Genomic DNA, 25049 nt, shown 5'->3' on the forward strand with positions numbered 1-25049 from the left:
GATTTGATTGTTTTTCTGTTATTCATCACCCATCAAAAGGATGGTCAAACTGGATGACTGAATTAGCGGCAAGCTTAAAGCACAATTTTTTTTTATTTAAAACATAAAAATGTATTGTTATTCTCATATGAGGTATATAAAATATCCATCATTACAGACAATTGGACGTGTTATCAAACAGACACAAATTCACTTCCGTGTAAAGCACCTAATGTGTTGGACTCCCGTAATTTAGAATGCAAAACTGCACCACAAAAATTATCTGAAGTTTTCTGAGCCCATAAACTCACATCACTGTAATGTTTTGTACACTAAATGCAATAAATTGATAATAGATGTCTATCCAAACTAATCCTGATAATCCAGGTGCATCTGGAACTAATATAATTAAACTACTGTACTAAAAGATTTTCCATTGCCAAAACTAGGGCAAACGGTAACCCTATGAAAGTGCTGTTGCAAACAAGGATATGTAGAGTCTAAAATGGTGATGTTTGTAACATAGGTGTCTATTTATTAATATGCAGCGATAAGTCTGACTTTCTATAACTGATTATACTGGTGATATAAAATCACCTATCGCCATTAAGTCTCGCCAAGGCAGCTGAGAGTTACTCTGCTGCCTCAGCGAAACTGGCCTAGAATACTAGGGGCTACCTAGGGGTAAACCTTCTGAATCATTATGCCAGAACCTACGTTACCCTATTCATCCATGTGCAGTAAAACTGAAAGACCAGAATAAAAATAATCAAATGTAATAGATTTAATAGTTTAATATAATAATGTTAAAACAAGTTTATTGACATCTAAGGTTCAGGATATAGGAAATGTATCATGTTTAGTGTCATTCTAATCCACTTTTTACCATCAGACATCCGCTACTATCGGCTAGGTGATCGCACCTTGCGTATGCTAGTTATGGATGATAAAGGATTATTGCTCAAAATTATATTGTGTTTGTAATGCTAATAGACTGGTTTGAACCAGTATTTTGGTGGTAAGACACGTAGGCAGCTGTTGGAGAATTGACCCCCACCCTTGGAGGGCATTGTTTGAACCGACCTATGACCTGCATTATGCTGGACTGTCATAAATCCTGAACCAATGGAAAAATGCCATGATATCACTACTGATTTTTATGTACCACAAACTGTATATAAACCAGGCACTGAGACCATCATTCAGTCTATTTTGACCACAGACTTCAGGATTGAATGACTGTATGCTGGATATATCTATGCAATAATAAATATACAATCTGCACAGATATATAATCTTAGCTCATTGACTATGTGGAGTTTTTTCAAAACCTTTGCAATCTGACATAAATATATGTGTATGCAGTTTTGCTATATATCTATAGTTTTAATGATTCCAAAAAGTAATTGACATGGAAACTCAGCTCTATTTTACTAATATTTATTTATGATTATACAGATAAAAAAATATGACAAGCAGAATGATAATAAGTCTTCTAATTACTTATGTTTCCTTTCACTAAATAACAAAATATAAAACACAAGACTATTTGACAAAACACTTAACAATTAGTAAACATATTGCATCCCTGTAAGAAAATAATAGGTATAGCTTTCTGTTAGTGTATATTTCTGTCTTAACTCCAACTGACTCATCTCCTCCTGCCCTTCACTTGCATTTTTTGAACTGACTAACAATGTCTTTGGCTTCTCATATATATTCAAACTTCCCCCCACCTCCAAACATGGGATTTGATTTCCCCACTATGTAATCTCTATAAATTGTTTTCTTTCACACACTTCAATCTCACTGAGCTATTTTTTCAGATGCCCTTAGAAACAAAAGGAGTCATAAAGGCTATTTTTGATGCAGATAAGTACCATATAAACTTGCCTGACTGATTTTCAAAAGTCATGAAACCAATTTGGATCATTCTGCCCCCAAGGTGACAGGCAAGGGGGGGATGTCTTTGATGTAAATACTTGCCAACTCTCCCTGAATGTCAGGGAGACTCCCTGAAATAGGGGTGATCTCCCTCACTCCCTGAAGAGTTTGGCATTCTCCCTGATGCTGAGCCAGTACAAGATGTGGTTGGCTTCGCCATCTGTGGCATGATGACACAGTTCAGAAATTGTGTCCTATGTCCATTTATTGATGCCTAGGGAGGTGGCCATTTTCATGAAGACCAGGATTCAGTCAAAGACTGACAGGCAAGGCAACATGACTTCAGTAATGGAGACAGAAATGTAAAAGACACTTCAGTCTCTAGAGATTCATTAGCTGCTTTTCTTTAACACATAGTTGCCTGCTCTCCCGGAATCTCTGGGCGACTCCCGCAATCTCCGGGAGACCTCCCGAACTCCCGGGAGAGCAGGGCAACCTCCCGGTTTTCACCCCAGCAATAGATAAGTGGTGGTGGGGTGGGGCTTAATGACGCAAATGTTGCATCATCTTAGCCCCACCCCCTGCTGTAATTGGCCATATTTGTGACAATTGTTGAGGGGGCAGGGTAAAAATGATGCGATTTGTCAAGTCCCGCCCCCGCACGCCCACTTCCCCTGGGATCTCCCTCAGGCCAATGAGGAAAGGTTGGCAAGTATGAAATAGATATCCTAAAGAATTTCACCTGTAGGTGATAAGGAAGCAGGATGTCGTGTAAGGTGCCTTTTCAGCACTAAATTGACTGTTTGACTGCATCTTGCTTGAGACGTTTGTTGACATCTGAGTACAATAGACAAAACACTGTTCTATTTACATAGCTGTTCAAAGCCTCTAACTGAATGTAAGTTGCATTTTATGGCGTGATCTCCTATAGCTACTCTTATATGTAAGGGCAATTTGCTTCTCCTTGCTTCAAACATTAATTTGTTTGCAGAAAATGAGATATCAGATTTTTTCATCCAAAACTAAGTTTCTATAATATACATTTATGCATAAAACTACATCTTAACACAGCTACTTCTCACTAACCTATACACACACACACACACACACACACACACACACACATATATATATATATATATATATATATATATATATATATATACACAAACTATTTTATTTCAAACAGCTTTCCTTCTACTTCTACACACTACATTATTTTATTTATTAAATCAATTACCTATATGGTAACAGTTGGCCCCTTGTGACCATGCGAAATTAGCTACAAAACAGGTTGTGACGTAGAATATAGAGAATGTTTATCTCGAACAAATAGTACCCTTTTTTTTTCTTGCTTGCAGATATATGTCAATTGTCTCTGGTCAATGGTATTTCAAAAACAATGTCTGGAGGTATGAAAACCGCCAATATTTATTCTTATGGTATATTCTTCACAAATCCTACATGACTGAACACAGTACCATACAGTAAGGTCTCATTCTTGTTTTACCATCTTCATATACACTATTTTATATAACTAAGCACAAAAATAATACTGCAGTAACTTAACTATATCTAATAGGTTTCTTCATCTAATGTACAATATAACGACTAATCATATTAGCATTGATTTGTTTATAGCAACATACTATCAAGACAATAAATGATTATGTTTATGCTCCATATAGACACTAAGGACTAGATTTACTAAGCTGCGGGTTTGAAAAAGTGGGGATGTTGTCTATAGCAACCAATCAGATTCTAGCTGTCATTTTGTAGAAGGTACTAAATAAATGAAAGCTAGAATCTGATTGGTTGCTATAGGCAACATCCCCACTTTTTCAAACCCGCAGCTTAGTAAATCTAGCCCCAGATGTCATTCAGGAATTGTATAACCCCCATTCAGCATTATGCTATATGCGGCAACTTGCATATAATTTCTAAGACCCATTTTCTGCTAAAATTATTGTCTAAGACTTGATGCATTCTATATTAAGAGAGTAATTTATCCCAATTAATATTTTTTGTCCTAATTTGTTATAGGGGTATATCATCCTTATCAGATATTTAACATATTTTACAAAATAAAGTACTTACAAGGTACATTATGATGATATAAAATTGTACACAAGGCAAATGTGTACAGGCAAAATGTCAAAGGTATATGTACAAAGAAAACAATGTATAATTGCGGCAATGAGATGTACACTGAAATGAAGGTGTACATGTATATGTTTTGGAAGTATCTTGACAAAGACAAACATATTGCATGATTGCAGTGATGAAAGGATTAATGGAAGTGTTTCCTTTCTGGTGGAACTGGAAGACGCCCCTGGACAAGTCCATGTGTCTGTATTTTTAGGACTCTAATGTATTCTGCTGTGCTGACAGTCACTGGCATCATGGGATGTGTAGCGAGAGCGAAACTTACTATAATTTAAACAAAAACAAATACAGTGAATATCAAGGCTATACTGATTTAGCATTGCTTTTTATGCATTCTGTCCATTCTGTTGCTGACATGTGAACATTGACACTTCAGACAGTTTACACATTTCAGGTATACTAAGACCTACATTTTTCATGTCACATCCTAGTTTACAAATTTCATGTACAATGGAACCTACATTTTCCCTGTCACATCCTAGTATCTGGTTTCAAACAAGGGTACTTTCAGCAGATTCTAACACAGTTGCAGGAACATTTTCCTAAATGCTACAATATTGTGCATTTTCGACATTGTATAATGGATACAATGTTATTTATTTATTATTTATTGCCTTTTTATTTCTCATATATCCTTTCCATAAGATTTACTGGTTTCTTAAGGTTACTCTAATATATGGTTCATACATTTATTTATTTGGGAATTTTCAATTTCTAGGCCTTTTTAAATTCTCTCTCATTATTGATTGACTTACTCCACTATGATTTTACAATCTGGCAGCAGGCTTATAGCCTTTGCACTGTTCTGAAATAAATATTACAATTAGTAAAATAGATACAGAATAATTCCATATCCCCTCTGGGGTGCCAATTTATAAACGGAATCTTTATTTATAGATATATTTATAATTTCTATATAGCATATAAGCATTAATATATATCTATATAGATATATCTTATATGTCTCTACTATATGTCTGCAAATATATTATATCAGGCTTGCAATTGGTCAGCTCAAAAAACTAATTGGACAAAAACTTCTAGTCCAATCATATTATATAAACACATTTATCACGTATGTGCATATGATTGGCTCATGTGTTTTTAAAAGGGGATCTATTTCACTATGGTCCAAGAAATATATCTATGCAATAATAAATATACAATCTACACAGATATATAATCTTAGCTTATTGACTATGTGGAATTTTGTCCAAATCTTTGCAATCTGATATAAATATATTTGTATGCAGTTTTATCTATAGTTTTAATGATTCCAAAAAGTACTGTGACATAGAAAATCAGCTCTATTTTACTAATATTTATTTATGATTATACAGTTTAAAAATATGAAAAGCACAATGATAATAAGTCTTATGCTTCCTTTAACTACACAAAAAAGCACATGACTATTTGACAAAACACATAACAATTAATTTGCATATTGCATCCTTGTAAGAACATAATAAGTATAGCTACCTGTTAGTCGATATTTCCGGTGGTAGTCACGTTGCCGATGCTATTAAATCCGACGCTGAGGACACCTACAAAAGAAAACCGATTTGAGAAGACAACGACAAGAATATACACAGACTTACCTGATCAGCGACTGTCCAGATATCCGATTGTAGCAGGACACTGACAGTAGCTTCATCCGAATGCACAGGTGTCCGGCAGTAGTGCCTGACGTCAGCACGCCCTGAATGAATTTTTATTTAAAGCGGCAATGTCGGGACCCCTCTCTTAACAGTTAACCTGCATGGTCCCGACATTGCCGCTTTAAATAAAAATTCATTGAGTGCAACTAACTAGCACACAGTATTGCCTGTGTATTTGTCTAACATTTGTCTAAAATGATAACCATGTTACATATTAGGGGCCCCGTGTCTTAAATACCCCAGGCCCCCCTGAGCAATAATCCAGATTTGGTTAGCAGGAGGGAGCAGATAACTGCTCCCAGTCCCTGGATAGGACACAGAATGCAGAGCAAGCCGAGGAGCTCTAAGTCTCACAAGATTTGGTAATCTCGTGAGACTAAGAGCTTCCCTGCTCACTCTACAGAAAGTTCCCACCCTGATGGATGTCAGCAGCACCAGAAGCATAGATAAGTACAGTGGGCTGGGGGTGTCATAGTGTGCCTGGGGGATTGCCTGATGAGGCTGGGAGGGCGTGATAAATGTAATGTTTTATTATAATGTATGTATCAATGCCCCACACCCACAACACAATGTGGTCACTCCCTTTTCGGCGCCGCCGCTGCCAGGTGGCACACGGTTTCAATCCTACTACACCTGAGCTGGGCTGGGAACTTTAAATGCCAGGGCTGATTTTTAGTCCCAGTCCGGCCCTGGTAGTAATGATCACGCCCTATGCAGCTGCATCATTCACTATTACAACTCTGTTCCTATATGAGTCTCATAGAACTAATGTTGTTATAGTGTATGACACAGCTGCATATCATCATCATCAATACTAGCTGACTAGCCAAATGGTAGCCTTTTTCTCATAAGCAAGAACCCGAGCCTGCTACCATGAACCTGAACTCCTCCTACCATATATAATTCAGCAAAAGAATTTTCTGTGGAAGTTTTTCATCCTCACCCTTTCTAAAACGTCCAAATACCCCTTCCAGTGTATCGTCCCACTCATGCAGATTCACCATTACACAGATTTCCCCTGTATTCATTATTACCCAACCTTCTCTCACCAAATTCACCATTACCTTGAAATTTCCCAGAGAGTTTTTGTAGCCCCATATTTACCATTACAAAAAGAACCCTTAGAATTCATTCATTCTTCCTTTAGACAAACATTCCTCCTCCCAATTCCTAAGACTCCCCCTCAAGACATATCACAGCACAGACCTTTCCTAACCATTATTTTCACCATTATCCACAGCCATGCCCCCAGATTCACCTTTACCATTGTCCCATACTTAACATTATATCGCCATCTCATTCACTATTATATAGCCCACTTCCATCAGATTCACTATAACACACATTTACCCCCAGAATTTTTATTATGCAACTCTTTAAATGCTTGGCATTAATCCGCCCCCAGATTACACATTTAGATCTCCCCTTACTAGGATTCTTATTACACAGACTTTCTACCTTTAGAGCCACCCCTATCCCGCATTGGTGACATCAGAAGAGAGAAGACAAAACAGATTTTTTCTTTTGGTACTCTATTATATGTACACCACAGTAGCTCAATCAGCACTGCGTCGCTACTTCCACACAAACTTATCTGACATGTTCACTGAATTGAGATGGACATGCAGGATTTGTAAACAGCAGTTCAAGTGCAGGAAGCTGTATAGTGCTGTTTAGCTACAGTATTGGCCATATAATTAAATACCTTGCATTTTTATTAAATAATAATTTGAACAGTACTGCATTAAAAAAAATAAATGCTTTATTCTAAGAAAAAGTCATTTTTAATGCTGCTATTCTTGTAATTCCATCTGAAGGGCATAACAAGCCCTTTCCAGTTTTTAGCACTTTCATAAATTGTCCCCTGATTTCTACACCTAAACTACCTTTAATGGATGGGCCACTGCTCTTGGCCATTGCTGGTTTAAATTTGCCAGCCAGCCCCTGCTCGTTTGTTTTGGACGTTTGGTAGTAGCTGGGAACACGAGAAAGCCTTATTAATTTGTTTTCCATAGGTTCCTAAACTTTTACAATACTGGGTATATTTATGCACACACAATCACATAGTGTATGATGAGCAACATGTTGAGAGCCCAATCACTTTTCTATACTGAATTAATCAATAATACAAACATCATTAAATGGTTTTAATACATACCTGGGTGTTCCAATATAACAAATGCCTTGCTGCTAGTCGCAATCACATGACAGTAAAATTTTCTGTTATAGTCTTCTTCTTTAACTTTTGAAAAGTTTAGGGTGCTGCCCACTAATTGTGTCCCATCTTGTGTGAATGTACTGGTAATAAGAGAGAAAGTTATAGAGAAACAAATATTTCTTACATATCTCATTAATGTTTAGATACTAAATGTAAGGGACTATGGATTCTTTACCTATATGTCCATGTGGCTAAATATGGATTATCATGCTGTACAGAATGAGTCAATCACGATTCTTGTTGTTTACTACAAACTCATAAATAAATTATAATTATTATTCTTGACATTGGTTTTTAAGTACACATTGTGATCAGATTGTGATACCCATTCTACCACATCACCATAATTCAGACGTTTCTTGCCAACATACAATTTCACTATCAGTTACTTTATAAAGTGATTTTTTCCTTCTGATGTAAATCTCACTTTGAATGCTAACTTCACTGTTTGTATTGTTTACTATGTTGTTTCCCATGGCCTAGCTATTTGTAATAAATGTGAACCATCCGCCACCCCTCACCTATTTTATTTTGCCAGAAAAAACTACTGATGTTTACATGAAAATATCTAAGCTATTGTCAAGTTACTTGGAAGTTTCCGAGGTTGTACTCGCAGGTACTAGCTCCCCCCACTGCGTTACCCACAATATCAGGAGACTCAATCTGGCTGTGCTAAATCCAATTCATCCTGGTAGATTTGGCTAAAATAACACCTCACCCCCACTTCTTTCCTGGCTGTCATTCACTTTTTAAGGAAATACAGACTCTTAGAGCATATCAGTCTGACCATCTGAATTCCCTGATATCAGGGATGATGGACAGCATCACCACAGCATCATGTACCTTGCAGGTTGCTGTTTGTTCTTATTGGTATATAACTAGAAAAGTAAAGAAGATAGGTGTGTGATTTTCCGTGTGTTGCCTTTGTGTATATGATATCTTGCAATTTCCTTTTTTTCACTACAATGAATTGGAGTGAGAGTTCTTGGTTATCAGTAGTAGTTCACATTTGCCTCTGCTATGTATTTATTTATGCTACAGATTTAGATGTTGCAATATATCAATTAAAACTGTGCATGCCTAGAATTAGAGTGTACCTGCCAAATGTGGAATTTGACCATACGTGTCCCCAATCCAACTACAATCACACCACACAGCAGAATGAATTGACCGACATTGTCTGAGCACTAATCAAAAACTACAAATTTAGCAAAATGTGAATTAACAAATACAATGCAGAATAGCAGAGTAAAAGGGGGACTGGAAGATTGTATTGCTGAACTTCACACTTTTGAGAAACTGCCTGTTCCACAGCAAATCTCAATTTGCACAAAATGTCACCACAATTTTGTGCATCTCTACTTAGTATGATGATATGGGATGCTTAAATGATTAATAATGTTGCACTTCCATAATGATACTCACAAAAATATGTGCCCATTACACCAGGGGCGGATCCAGACTATTGCTCTACCCCGGGCGATTTTAGGGGGGGCGATTTAGGCCCCGCCCCTTTCTGATTTCTAAGGCTGCCGGTGGCTGCACAGTTTGTGCAGGTCCGCTCGGCAGTGACAGTGTGCTGTCCCGCTGCTCTAATTGTGTTTAAAACACAATCAGAGCAGCCGGGAAGTACACTGTCACTGCCGAGCGGACCTGCACAGTGTGCAGCCGCCGGCAGCAAGCCCCAGCTAGGGGGGGCGATTGCCCCGATCGCCCCCCCCCTGGATCCGCCACTGCATTACACTCAGAGTTGGCATTATCATGGATTCCGCTTAAATTGTCCACTTCAAACTTTTACAGTGCAAATTTCATGTATCAAAATGAAAATCAATTGCTCCACTAATAGTTAATGCAGCTGATTGTGCTAAAGTGAATATAAATCAATTAAATCTGTCTAGAAATCAAGGTTAAATAAAGAATAACCATTCATTCTGGTGTAAAACTATCATGTATAGAAGTAAAGATAAAGTTTATAGTATGATCTTTACAATTAATACAAAAGGTATCACTAATAAAGTCCCTATTAATGATTGGGGTGACAGCTTGGATTTTCTATCGCTGCTTATCCATACTTGCCAACTTTTTTCAGATGGCTTCCTGGAGCTGCGGGTGTGTAGGGGGCGGGGCTCCAGAAATTGTGTCATTTTAGCCCCGCCCCATGACGTAATGACGCAAATTGCGTCATTTTACAGCGGGGGCGTTGCCAAACGCCGCGATTCCCGGTGAATCGCGGCGTTTGAACAAAATTCTGCCCACTGAAGTGGGCAGATCAGGGAGATTGCCACACTCTCCCGGGAGTCCGTGAGACTCTCGCGAAATGCGGGAGTCTCCCGGAAATTCCGGGAGAGTTGGCAAGTATGTAGCTTATCGCAATAATATAAAAATTAAGTTTAACCCTAATTTAGCAAAGAATTGTCACCAGAACAAATGTGCGAAACTCAGAAATACTGGCTGGCAGCGGTAAGAGGAGTGTTATAACTCACCAAGCCTCTGCATATGCTGGGTGCTTTCCTAATAAGCCCTGATCAGCCTCGGACTGGCCTGCCGGGCAGCCGGACTATCCACCGGTAGGCCCAGCTGGGTTGAAGCTCCGCCCCCTCCACTGTTGGGACGGAGCTTATGGGGAACACCGGAGTTCAGATGTCGGCGGTGCCGCCGCCCGCATCACCACACCTGCCATTTTCTGTGGAATACGGCTGCGGGAGCCCACTGACTCCCCCCCCCGATCAGATGATCTCTAAATTTTTCCAGTAGTACAGCAGCACCGCAGCGAACACGCCCACTACACGTCATTGGTCTAATCACTGTCGACAAGGATCTCTAGTCAAGCGCCTAGCAACACTAGCGTGCATTCCAGCTGACAACACAGATCCATTTCCGGGACTGACGCGCGGCTAAACAACAGCAAGTATTTCTTAACGCTGCTGTATTAAGTGGAATTTTCTCCTATTAGTGTTTTGTACATTCCAGATGGACACCGCTTTCTTTATCAGGTCTTAACGGCCACTGGGACTATATATTAGATATAGATAGCAACGCTGCATAACTACCCCTCTAACTGAGGACTATACCCCCCCCCCCTCCCCCCGGGATGGACATTATTTGTTCTTTTCTTTAACACCAGTAATACCTGCATCACGTAATCGGCTGGAGGTCTTCACTTATTTACCAACTATATATATATATATATATATATATATATATATTTACCAGGTGTCCTTGTTCTTTACGTTGTAAGTTGCCCTCCATGGGCTGACTACACACCCTTGTCTGGCCACACCCACTCTTACAGTTGGCCACACCCCAATGTAGTGGGCCCCTATCACTGCATTTCCCCGGTGGGCCCTTCATGCCCCAGTCCGACACTGGCCCTGATGCTTACATTATTCTCCTCCAAAAAGTGCTGGTTTTGCAGAAGTTAAGGCTTGATAAATAGGCAGCAAGTATGATATAAATAAACTGTAATTTGGGGCATAACATAACATAAACATTTCCTACACATATTCACTTAAATCTAGAGAATATGTTTCAGTAATGAGTAAATTATACTTACTACGTTTCTCCCATTGTCACTCTGCCATCATCTGAATATTCTTCAATAAAAGAATCATTGAATGTCCAATATAAATCAGTATTTGCATTATATATCACTTCACAGGTAAGAGTAAAAGCAGCTCCTGCAAAATTGTTACATGTTAGAACACTTAATTACAAATAATGGATATGTGAGGAAGCTCTTTATGTTGACGAACAATGGCCCAGAGTAGCTGCCCTTTCAGGATACAGTTGCTCTAAACATGTAAAGTGATATAAGCAGTGGCATAACAAGGGGCAAGGTCCAATAGTGAGCTACCTTGGGCTGCGTCACTGGGCCACCTGCATTTTTCTTCCTTTAAAATAGGCTGTCAAGTTCTGCCCCCTCCCCCCCCCCCCTTCCCCCCGCCCAGGCTAAAATTTGCCAGCTCTCCCCTGGGCATAACTAGAAACCCATGTAAATGTTGGCTTTTATGAAAATCCACCCAACCTCACCATATTCTGATAAACCCCAACCTAGCTCTGCAAGCTACTGCACAAAAACATAAAGCAGCTTAGAGAATAAGAGATAACAGAGCTCAGTGTTAAAGTGGAGGAGGACCAGGTAGTTATGCTGTATAAAAATCAAGCAACCGAATACAAGAGAACTAATCTCACCTAATTCCACTTGTAAGAAGTTATTCGTTGGCTTTATCATAACAGGTGCAGTTTGTGATTGTTTATCTGGAAAAAAAAAAAGTATTTACTCTGTATTTAGTTTTCTTTATATATGCTATTAAATATTGCACTGAACTCAAATATTTCAGAAAATATATAAGGGTAATTTGCACTTTTGTCTCAATCTCCAACACCCTGATAATATTTGGTATAGGAATGTTTGACTTGACCAAGCAGTTGCAAAGGGGAAATTGAAGAAGCAATAATTAAAAGGTGCAGTGGCTGTGTGGAGCCTAATGCAATTATTGGCACATAGTAGATTTGCCAGATGTCAATGAGTCTTGATAAGGTACATTATCCTGCAGCACCACACAAAGATTCATTTTGAGCATATGTCCTTTCTTGGCATCTGTCGGCAATCCAGGAAACATTACTAAGCATCAGAAGTCCTTTCCAGAGATGGCAACAACCCTTCTAACTATAAAGGGGAGGCAGGAAGGTCCGCTGTTACTATGTGGCAATCCTAACTCTCTAAAATTAATGAAGTTTGCAAATCACAGATACCTGCAAAGTTCTGTTTGTTTGTTGTTGTTTTTTTTTTTAGGATTGCAACCTAATAACCTCAATGTTTATTTATAAGGCACCATAAAACTCTGCAGTGCTAGACATTCAGGATAACAAATCCTACAAATATAGAAATCAAACATAGAAAAAGAAGAAGGACATAGAGGTTACCAAAGAAGGAGCAGACATGTGACAGAGGATAGAGAGGGCCTTGAACATGAAAGCTTACAATCTGGAGGCAGTTAGTAGGTAGAATTCTATACATCTGGTGGTAGCTCTGAGAAATTTCACCTTCTGAAGATCAGATGGTCACAAAGAGTGTTCACCAAAGGTCAGATGTAAGGTCCAAATTATTGTATGTAGGATACTACAGGAATACCTAGTTCTGTAACTGTTGTGGCTACAGCATCTCTAATGGAATGTCCCTTGTATTAATTCATGACTAAACGCTTGCATGAAGCATTGCGGAAACTATCCGATCTTCAATTGTATTGAAGTTCCTGTTCAGTAAGACCTTCTACATGTAATAAATAGCTGAGATATATTGTTCCAAAAGAGAAGCGGACTCTATAGATAGGATGATAAATATAATGATGGATACTGAGTATCCTGACCAAATCAAACTCTACTAATGATGTGTTCAGAGATAATGTTTTAGCTCTACCTTTAAGGATAGTATTGAATATGAGAGATAACAGTGGCTAACTAATCCATCAGTAAAAAAGATCTGAATAAACCCTTTAAAATTCATTAAGGTGCTGAAGGAATGACCCTATGTTACAAGTGGATGCATATCTGTTTTCTGTAAGGTTTGTTCAAGGAGAGCCAAGACCAAGGACTTAATAATGGAGGTCACAAGAAACCTAGAGCCCAGAAAATCTAAAGCATTTCCAAGGCTTTAACAAGATGGTAACTTGAGCTGAGCCATTTAAGTTAAACTACATTTTATGCAAAAGAGAACGCAAATTAAAATTGATATCAATATATATTGGAGAAAAAAAGATTTTCACTCAGCTGAAGCTGCATAAATGGTTGGATCAACGCAGTTTAAATATCTGTTCCTGCACTGATCATAAATGCCTCTAATTAAATCAAAGTTGTAAAGAAATGTGTCAGCCTGTTTGTGCAAATCACTACCTTTCTTGGGACAGCATTTTTTTAAATCCTTTGGACTTACTTGAATATCTTTGCTTAATAATCTATGGATCCCAACATGGTGGCTTATATAAAGCATAGTCTCTAGGCAGACTCTAGCTTGGCGTCTAGCTTTGGTTAGGTTATAAAACAGACCACAATATGGTGGCTATAATATAAAGTAAGCTACATTCTGGTAGCTGGTAAATAAAGCAAATTTTCAATACGATGTGTAAATTATAAAGTAGTATTTATTGATATGGGATTGTCATACTGGTAAACAAGCTTTACAGACCTTATTCCCCTATTCAGTGTTTGTACAAAGGATACAAAACTTTTATCTAAATAGAAATAATATAATATTCAACCACTCTGTAAAACGGAGGAAAAGTTTGTTAATCTGTTTAAAAATAAATCAGAATATAAAGAATTATCTTTTCTGATACTTTAAGAATTAAGGATGAGCGGACTCGGATTTCTGGACTCCGAGCCCCCCCGAACAGTGCGGATCCGAGTCAGATCTGAGCACTGTCCGGGTATTCCCGCCGATTCCGAAACTTAAAACGAGGCTCTGAGTCATAATCCCGCTGTCGAATCTCGCGATACTCGGATCCTTTAAATTCCCCGCTTCCCGCCGCCATCTTCACTCGGGCATTGATCAGGGAAGAGGGAGGGTGTGTTAGGTGGTCCTCTGTCCTGCTATTTCTCGTGCTGTGCTGTGCTGTGCTGTGCTCTGTCCTGCTGAGTCCAGTGGTGCTTTTGCCAGTGCTCTGTCCTGCTGAGTCCAGTGGTGCTTTTGTCCTGTGCTCTGTCCTGCTGAGTCCAGTGGTGCTTTTGTCCTGTGCTCTGTCCTGCTGAGTTCAGTGGTGCATCAGTCCAGTGCTCTGTCCTTGCTGAGTCCAGTGGTGCATCAGTCCAGTGCTCTGTCCTTGCTGAGTCCAGCGGTGCTTTTGTCTTGTGCTTTGTTTTGCTAAGTGCATCTTTATTTTAAAAGTAGAGATGAGCGCACTCGGATTTCTGAAATCCGAGCCCACCCGAACGTTGCCGATCCGAGTCGGATCAGAGACAGATCCGGGTATTGGCGCCAAATTAAAATCTGAAACTGAGGCTCTGACTCATAATCCCGTTGTCGGATCTCGCGATACTCGGATCCTATAAATTCCCCGCTAGTCGCCGCCATCTTCACTCGGGCATTGATCAGGGTAGAGGGAGGGTGTGTTAGGTGGTCCTCTGTCCTGGTAGATCTCGTGCTGTGCTGTTTAGTTTTGTGCTGTGCTGTTTAGTTCTGTGCTGTGCTGTGCTGTGTTCTGCAGTATCAGTCCAGTGGTGCTGTGTGCTGTGCTCTGTCCTTCTGAGGTCAGTGGTGCTGCTGGGTCCTGTGCTGTGTCCTGTTCAGTCCAGTGGTGCTGTGTCCTGTGCTCTGTGCTTCTAAGGGCATAGTTATTTCCCCAATATTCCCCTGTGTTTAAAAAAATAAAAAAAAGTTATTTAAAAAAATACCAAAAACTAATTTAATTTTTTTTAATTACCACAAAATTTGCACAACCAATCCTGCAGTATAAGCCCATTGGTACTGCAATATTACCAAGTTCACACATTCAGCAGTAAAAGTCCAGTGGTACTGCAATATTACAAAGTTCACACATTCTGCAGTATCAGTCCAGTGGTGCTGTGTCCTGTGCTCTGTCCTGCTGAGTTCCGTAGTGCTGCTGGGTCCTGTGCCGTGTCCTGTTCAGTCCAGTGGTGCTGTGTCCTGTGCTCTGTGCTTCTAAGGGCATAGTTATTTCCCCATTATTCCCAAGTTTTTAAAAAATAAAAAAAAAGTAAAAAAAAATAAAAAATTAAAAAAAAAATATATAATTATAACCAAATTTGCAAAACCAATCCAGCAGTATAAGTCCATTGGTACTGCAATATTACCAAGTTCACACATTCTGCAGTATCTTGTGCTACATATAATGGAGACCAAAAATTTGGAGGATAAAGTAGGGAAAGATCAAGACCCACTTCCTCCTAATGCTGAAGCTGCTGCCACTAGTCATGACATAGACGATGAAATGCCATCAACGTCGTCTTTCAAGCCCGATGCCCAATCTCGTAGTACCGGGCATGTAAAATCCAAAAAGCCCAAGTTAAGAAAAAGTAGCAAAAAGAGAAACTTAAAATCATCTGAGGAGAAACGTAAAGTTGCCAATATGCCATTTACGACACGGAGTGGCAAGGAACGGCTTAGGCCCTGGCCCGTGTTCATGACTAGTGGTTCAGCTTCACCCACGGATCTTAAACCTCCTCCTCCTCCCCCCCCCCTACAAAAAATTGAAGAGAGTTATGCTGTCAGCAACAAAACAGCAAACAACTCTGCCATCTAAAGAGAAATTATCACAAATCCACAAGGCGAGTCCAAGGATGTTGGTGGTTGTCAAGCCTGACCTTCCCATCACTGTACGGGAAGAGGTGGCTCGGGAGGAGGCTATTGATGATGTAGCTGGCGCTGTGGAGGAACTTGATGATGAGGATGGTGATGTGGTTATTGTAAATGAGGCACCAGGGGGGGAAACAGCTGATGTCCATGGGATGAAAAAGCCCATCGTCATGCCTGGTCAGAAGACCAAAAAATGCACCTCTTCGGTCTGGAGTTATTTTTATCCAAATCCAGACAACCAATGTATGGCCATATGTAGCTTATGTAAAGCTCAAATAAGCAGGGGTAAGGATCTTGCCCACCTAGGAACATCCTCCCTTATACGTCACCTGAATAACCTTCATAGTTCAGTGGTTAGTTCAGGAACTGGGGCTAGGACCCTCATCGGTACAGGGACACCTAAATCCCGTGGTCCAGTTGGATACACACCAGCAACACCCTCCTCGTCAACTTCCTCCACAATCTCCATCAGATTCAGTCCTGCAGCCCAAGTCAACAGCCAGACTGAGTCCTCCTCAATACGGGATTCATCCGAGGAATCCTGCAGCGGTACGCCTACTACTGCCACTGCTGCTGTTGCTGCTGTTAGTCGGTCATCTTCCCAGAGGGGAAGTCGTAAGACCGCTAAGTCTTTCACAAAACAATTGACCGTCCAACAGTCGTTTGCCATGACCACAAAATACGATAGTAGTCACCCTATTGCAAAGCGTATAACTGCGGCTGTAACTGCAATGTTGGTGTTAGACGTGCGCCCGGTGTCCGCCATCAGTGGAGTGGGATTTAGAGGGTTGATGGAGGTATTGTGTCCCCGGTACCAAATCCCCTCGAGATTCCACTTCACTAGGCAGGCGATACCAAAAATGTACAGAGAAGTACGATCAAGTGTCCTCAGTGCTCTAAAAAATGCGGTTGTACCCACTGTCCACTTAACCACGGACATGTGGACAAGTGGTTCTGGGCAAACGAAGGACTATATGACTGTGACAGCCCACTGGGTAGATGCATCCCCTTCCGCAGCAACAGCAACAGCTGCATCAGTAGCAGCAACTACAAAATGGCTGCTCGTGCAAAGGCAGGCAACATTGTGTATTACAGGCTTTAATAAGAGGCACAACGCTGACAACATATTAGAGAAAATGAGGGAAATTATCTCCCAGTGGCTTACCCCACTTAGACTCTCATGGGGATTTGTGGTGTCAGACAATGGCAGTAACATTGTGCGGGCATTAAATATGGGCAATTTCCAGCACGTCCCATGTTTTGCCCACACCATTAATTTGGTGGTGCAGCATTACCTCAAGAGTGACAGGGGTGTGCAGGAGATGCTTGCGGTGGCGCGCAAAATTGCTGGACACTTTCGGCATTCAGCCAGTGCCTACCGCAGACTAGAGGCACATCAAAAAAGCATGAACCTGCCCTGCCATCACCTCAAACAAGAGGTTGTGACGCGCTGGAACTCCACCCTCTATATGCTGCAGAGGATGGAGGAGCAGCAAAAGGCCATTCAGGCGTACACAGCCACCTACGACATAGGCAAAGGAGTGGGGATGCGCCTCAGTCAAGCGCAGTGGAGACTGATTTCCGTGTTGTGCAAGGTTCTGCAGCCATTTGAACTTGCCACACGAGAAGTCAGTTCCGACACTGCCAGCTTGAGTCAGGTCATTCCCCTGATCAGGCTGTTGCAGAAGCAGCTGGAGAAAGTGAGGGAGGAGCTGGTAAGCCATTGCGATTACACCAAGCATGTAGCTCTTGTGGATGTAGCCCTTTGTACGCTTTGCCAGGATCCGAGGGTGGTCACTCTTTTAAAGTCAGAGGAATACATTCTGGCCACCGTGCTCGATCCTCGGTTTAAAGCGTATGTTGTGTCTCTGTTTCCAGCGGACACAAGTCTACAGCGGTGCAAAGACCTGCTGGTCAGGAGATTGTCCTCTGAAGAGGACCGTGACATGCCAACAGCTCCACCCTCATTTTCTTCCACATCTACGGCTGCGAGGAAAAAGCTCAGTTTTCCCAAAAGAGGCACTGGCGGGGATGCTGATAACATCTGGTCCGGACTGAAGGACCTGCCAACCATTGCAGACATGTCTACTCTCGCTGCATTGGATGCTGTCACAATAGAAAAAATTGTGGATGATTACTTTGCTGACACCATCCAAGTAGACATGTCAGACAGTCCATATTGTTACTGGCAGGAAAAAAAGGCAGTTTGGAAGCCCCTGTACAAACTGGCTCTATTTTACCTGAGTTGTCCCCCATCCAGTGTGTACTCGGAAAGAGTTTTTAGTGCAGCGGGGAACCTGGTCAGTGAGCGGCGAAGGAGGTTGCTTCCTCACAACGTTGAAAAAATGATGTTTATAAAAATGAATAATCAATTCCACAATGAAGTACAGCACTGCCCTCCAGATACTACAGAGGGACCTGTGGTTGTGGAGTCCAGCGGGGACCAATTGATAATGTGTGATGAGGAGGAAGTACACACTGTAGGGGGAGAGGAATCAGAGGTTGAGGATGAGGACGACATCTTGCCTCAGTAGAGCCTGTTTAGTCTGTACAGGGAGAGATGAATAGCTTTTTTGGTGTGGGGGCCCAAACAAACCAATCATTTCAGCCAAAGTTGTTTGGTAGGCCCTGTCGCTGAAATGATTGGTTTGTTAAAGTGTGCATGTCCTATTTCAACAACATAAGGGTGGGTGTGAGGGCCCAAGGACAATTCCATCTTGGAACTTTTTTTTTTGCATTATATGACCAATCAACAGTCGTTTGCCATGTTCAAAAAGTAAAACCAAATTTAAACAAATTCAAGAAATTAAACCAAAAGTAAAATGCCCTGTCATAATTTAAAACAAGAGGTATTGACGTGCTCTAAAACTACTGTATTGTTGTTTATATTTTATAAACACTACACTTGAAAGCTTGAGTCTTTCAATAAAAAAGTAACTGTCCATTGCACGAATATTTGCAACAGGGACAATTTTAGGGTTAAGAAAGTCAACTAATAACACTTCGACGCTGTCTGTCTGTATAAACACTACACTTGGAAGTTGGAGGAGGTATTGTGGCCCCGGCACCAAATTTACTACCGGGGCCACTCCACTGTGCAGTCCATATTTAGGTGTATCAGATATTAAACAACGGTGACAGTTGATGCCCAATTTTTTAATTATATTGTGGCCTCGGTACCAAATTGTGTACCGGGGCCACCACACTACGCAGTCCATACCCTTTTTTGGTGGAATTCTGACCCGTGGAGGGTTTTTTAATTATATTGTGGCCTCGGTACCAAATTGTGTACCGGGGCCACCACACTACGCAGTCAAGATAGATAGATGCGTATCATAGATAAAGTACATTCAGTGGTGTGGGGCAAATTGAAAAATATTCAAAATGCACTGACATTATCAAAAACAAGAGGTTGTCACACGCTAAAACTCCAACATGTATATGATGGAGAGGATGGAGGAGCAGCCGTATGTGCAGTGTAATGCAGACCTGTTGAAGGTTTTTTATATATTTTATTGTGGTGCCCAGTACCCACTCCTCTACGCAGTCCAGATACATTTATTGGTGCGAATCATAAAAGTTCAGGGTTTTTAATATATATTGTGGTGACCCACTCCTCTACGCAGTCCAGGTACATTTATTGGTGCGAATCATACAAGTTCAGGGTTTTTAATATATATTGTGGTGACCCACTCATCTACGCAGTCCAGGTACATTTATTGGTGCGAATCATACAAGTTGATGGTTTTCTTATTATATATATTGTGGTGACCCACTCCTCTACGCAGTCCAGAAAGATACCTCGTTGCAACGTTTTGGACTAATAACTATATTGTGAGGTGTTCAGAATACACTGTAAATTAGTGAAAATGCTTGTTATTGAATGTTATTGAGGTTACTAATAGCATAGGAGTGAAAATAAGCCCAAAAACTTGATTTTTAAACTTTTTATGTTTTTTCCAAAAAAAATCCGAATCCAAAACCTTAAATCCGAACCGAGACCTTTCGTCAAGTGTTTTGCGAGACAAATCCGAGAAAAATCAAAAAAGTCCTTGCTGAGTCCAGTAGTGCATCAGTCCAGTGCTCTGTCCTTGCTGAGTCCAGTGGTTCATCAGTCCAGTGCTCTGTCCTTGCTGAGTCCAGGGGTGCATCAGTCCAGTGCTCTGCCCTTGCTGAGTCCAGCGGTGCTTTTGTCCTCTGCTTTGTTCTGCTAAGTGCATATTTATTTTAAAAGTATTAAAAAATCTTCAAAAAAAATTTAAATTCTACAAAAATCCTTTTAAAAAAATATATAAAAAATTCTAAAAAGTCTAAAAAAAATTCTTGCAGTCCCTAAACATTAATACTGCAATCTATTAAAAGTTGTTCACTGTTCTTGCAGTATTTAAAAAATAGTACTGTAATACAACGTGTGCTGCATATAATGGAGTACCAAAATTTGGGGGATAAAGTAGGGAAAGATCAAGACCCACTTCCTCCTAATGCTGAAGCTGCTGCCACTCGTCATGCCATAGACAATGAAATGCCATCAACGTCGTCTGCCAAGGCCGATGCCCAATCTCCTAGTAGAGGTTCCACTTCACTAGGCAGGCGATACCAACGATGTATAGAGAAGTACGAAAAAGTGTCCTCAGTGCTCTTAAAAATGCGGTTGTACCCAGTGTCCACTTAACCACGGACATGTGACAAGGGGTTCAAGGCAAACTAAGGACTATATGACTGTGACAGCCCACTGGGTAGATGCATCCCCTTCCGCAGCAACAGCAGCAACTGCATCAGTAGCAGCATCTACACAACGCCTGCTCGTTCCAAGACAGGCAACGTTGTGTATCATCGTTTTTAATAAGAGGCACAACGCTGACAACCTGTTAGAGAAACTGAGGGAAATAATCTCTCTGTGGCTCACCCCACTTAGACTCTACTGGGGATTTGAATAACTGCCATTTCTATTACTATGTTCTTTCTTTCTGTATTTCAAAAAAAAGAATAACTGCCATTTATATTACTATGTTCTTTCTTTCTGTATTTCAAATAAAAGAATAGCTGCCATTTCTATTACTACGTTCTTTCTTTCTGTATTTCAAAAAAAGAATAACTGCCATTTCTATTACTCTGTGCAGTGGAATTCAGACCAGTTTAGGGTTTTATATTGTGGCCCCAGTACTAAATTGGGTACCGGGGCCACTCCACTACGCAGTCCAGATAGCTGTGCAGTGGAATTCAGACCAGTTTAGGGTTTTATATTGTGGCTCCGGTACCAAATTTGTTTTTGTAGTTTCAAAAAAGAGGAACTGCCATTTCTATTACTATGTTCTTTCTTTCTGTATTTCAAAAAATGAATAACTGCCATTTCTATTACTCTGTGCAGTGGAATTCAGACCAGTTTAGGGCTTTATATTGTGGCCCCGGTACCAAATTGGGTACCGGGGCCACTCCACTACGCAGTCCAGATAGCTGTGCAGTGGAATTTAGACCAGTTTAGGGCTTTATATTGTGGCCCCGGTACCAATTTGGTACCGGGGCCACTCCACTACGCAGTCCAGATAGATGCGTATCAGATATTAAACTACATTCAATGTTGGGGCCAAATCCAAAATTAACTAAAATGACCTGTTATCGTCAAAAACAAGAGGTATTGACGTGTTCGAACTACACCCTGTATATGCTGCAGAGGATGTAGGAGCAGGCAGCTGTGCAGTGGAATTCAGACCAGTTGAGGGTGATATATTGTGGCCCCGGTACCAAATTGGGTACCGGGCCCACTCCACTACGCAGTCCAGAAAGCTACCTCGGTCCAACGTTTTGGACTAAAAACAATATTGTGAGGTGTGAGGTGTTCCAAATAGACTGGAAATTAGTGGAAATGATTGTTATTGAATGTTATTGAGGTTAATAATAGCGTAGGAGTGAAAAACAAACAAGAAACTAGATTTTAGCACTTTTTATGCTTTTTTAAAAATAAATCAGAACCCAAAACCCTAAATCAGAACCAAAACCTTTCATCAGGTGTTTTGGCAAAACAAATCAGAACCCAAAACCTCAAGCTAATCAGAACCCAAAACCCAAAACACTAAAAGTGGCCGGTGCACACCCTTATTAAGAATATCCCTCATTGTATGTAATGTTTGTTACATTATCCTTCATTATGTTGCCTAAATATTCATTGATACTAATTGTTGTATAGTACTTTAAAGATTTTAGAGGCACAAGGGAATCAGACAGTTAAAAAACAAGATTATATAATCCCTAGAAACATGTAGGTACAGGCAGTGAATCATATTCATAATTGGTCAGTATAGATTAATATTATATAATATGTATTCACAATTACCTATAATGGAGTAATAAATAGACCGTGATTTTTTAAAACTGGTACCATTGTAAGTGAATGTAGCTTCACATGTATAATTCCCAGTATCTTGCGGAGTCACTTTATTGAGATTCAAGATAAATCCTTTAGCATAATACTTGTCACCATCTAGGTCCAAAGGCTGGCATTCCTGTATGGAAATAAAACACATTATATAGTGTCAATCACTGGAAAAAGCTAGAACGCCCTTAAGGGAGATCTTACAATAAAATACCATAGGTCAAATAACTATTTTTGCAGCAGTCGGGTCGAAGAAAAAGAGAAAGGAAAAGCTTTCCAGATAGCATCTCATTGGCTAGCTGCAGCCTTTTGCAAAATATGGAAATATATAATAACACAGCAAAAAACAAAACTGTGTTAAGCAGGTTGTTCAATAGCATCGGAGCGTACTGCTCTGAAGAGGGCATCCAAGGATTGTGATGTGATGCTCACATCCTACTCTGGAACTCGCTCTTCTGCAAGATATGCCTCAATGCTGGCGTCCCTCCCAGGACAATCGTAATAAACAGCGCCATTTGGCTGAGGATTTCCATCCCTCATAAAATTTCTCACAGGCTCAACTTCAGCTAAACTAACATTTCAAAAAAGTATACTTCACTATAATTCCTACACCTCAGAAGTAGAGCATCCCACAGCACACCCTTTTACATACATTAAAAGATAAGGACAATGCTACTGACATTTGCACTACATTACTAAGCAGTGCACCAGTTTAATTTTAGGGAAAAAAATGGATTATTACCTTAAACCATTTTATCTGTGTCTTCTCTTCATTCACATAGTCACTCATGTCAGGACATTCAATTTTAAGCACTGATTGCATCGCTGAATACAAATTGTACATTATGGTGTGATTATAGCACAGACCATCATCATTTTTAAACACTTCTACTTTTTTAAGCCTCTGGGTGCAGTATGTTGAATTTCTGCATTTAACAGGGGAAGAAAAATAATACAGTAAAAAAATGGATGACATCACTATTGACTATAACTGGCTGGCTGTAAATATTAATTCTAACGAAATGCATTGTTAAGTAGGGCATTTTGGCGTAAGTCAAACCATTTGCATGATCTAGGATACATTTCAGACATGGTGGATTCTCAACATTCCTGCAGTTAGATTGTGTTTATATTTCCCAACACTATAGTTTATTTTTTACAAATCATGCAAAATATAATCAGAAAATAACATTTTAAATTTGACACCTATTTATCAAGATGAAAGTTGGTTCTTTCCAAATCTAACAGTTGAAAATGCCTATTTTTATAACTTTGCTTATATGTCTAGAAACCATTTGTTTATGCAACACATAGAAGAAATTAAGGGACCACTTGACCATTTTACTTGTAGGCTTGTCCTCCATGGCACAGAAAATGACACATCCTGGGCTTTCGCCTATATTGCACAACCCACTATACAACATAAAGAAACTATGATATTTAATATGGAAGTGTTTCTGAACCAAACATTACATCCCTGGCATTTATTTGAATGAGATAGGTTAAGAAATGTGGCATTTTTATTTGCTTTATGTATTAGTTTGATTTGTTTGTGATTGAGAATTGAGGATTCAAGAAGTATAACAAGTTTAGCTTTTCCGTTTTTTTAATTTTTGTGCCAACAAACACCTTTGTTGCTTTTTTTAAAATAGTAGCAAAATTGCCTGGCTTAACAGTGACAGTTGTAGACTGTAGCTGGAGATTATATTAATACTTTACTAATAATTTGGGTACACACTACAAAATATTTCTCCTGATGGGATATCTTTAACGCTTTTACCAACGACTGAAAGTCCCGCTCAGCATGCCGATTCATGTGTACACACTATACACATTTTATAAGATTTATTTTTAGATCTGTGCTCTTCATCTGTCATAACCATCTACTGTGACTCTGTAAACTCTATGGAGATCTGCCTACACTGCTGGTCATGAGTACATGAACACTTCTACATTTGCCCGACCTGATTGTGGGAGAGTACACACTAATGCAATATTAGACCTAACAGGCATTTATTGTGTGATTGGCATGATAATCGGGTGAAAAACCTGTAGTGTGTACCCAGCTTAAGGCTTTGTAACATGTACCATTATTCCAAGATCTAAATTTGCACAACACTGATCAGTCATCACACAATCTTACCTGAGAACACATGAGTAGTAGCCTTTATCGTCCAGCCTTGCGGGGAAAAAGCTAATGAAGTTTTTATACTGATGAACTCTCGCTTGTCTGTCTGAGGTGATTTCTGTCTGTGAGTCATTCTTAAACCAGGTTACATTGAAATTGTTTTCTTTTAATAGGTATTGAAGTGGGCAGATGACATAAACAGGCTGGCCATCCATGACATATGCTATCTCAAACTCCACTCCATCATCGTTACACAGCTCTACAAGGCAAATCATGTAAAATATATTATTTGTATATGTATACCTATAAACAATGCATACATAACATGGGTGGTA

General features: G+C 40.0%; 1 protein-coding gene across 2 annotated transcripts in view; it reads right to left on the reverse strand.

Annotated features, from left to right (window-relative positions):
• Positions 1–1403: 1403 nt before the first annotated feature.
• The window catches only part of LOC142141586 (interleukin-1 receptor type 1-like), a 69736-nt gene continuing 46090 nt past the window's right edge, over positions 1404–25049 (reverse strand). For both annotated transcript variants that reach the window (XM_075200207.1, XM_075200208.1), the window contains exons 3-10: positions 24730–24973; positions 23329–23512; positions 22548–22716; positions 12097–12162; positions 11459–11582; positions 7846–7985; positions 5509–5573; positions 1404–4293 (exon numbers count right to left, since the gene is read on the reverse strand). In XM_075200207.1, the coding sequence (XP_075056308.1) occupies positions 5512–5573; positions 7846–7985; positions 11459–11582; positions 12097–12162; positions 22548–22716; positions 23329–23512; positions 24730–24973 (989 nt within the window). In that variant the 3' untranslated portion in view covers positions 1404–4293; positions 5509–5511. The remainder of the gene's footprint in view (positions 4294–5508; positions 5574–7845; positions 7986–11458; positions 11583–12096; positions 12163–22547; positions 22717–23328; positions 23513–24729; positions 24974–25049) is intronic.

Source organism: Mixophyes fleayi, chromosome 2 (assembly GCF_038048845.1).
Source record: "Mixophyes fleayi isolate aMixFle1 chromosome 2, aMixFle1.hap1, whole genome shotgun sequence".
NCBI lineage: Eukaryota > Metazoa > Chordata > Amphibia > Anura > Limnodynastidae > Mixophyes > Mixophyes fleayi.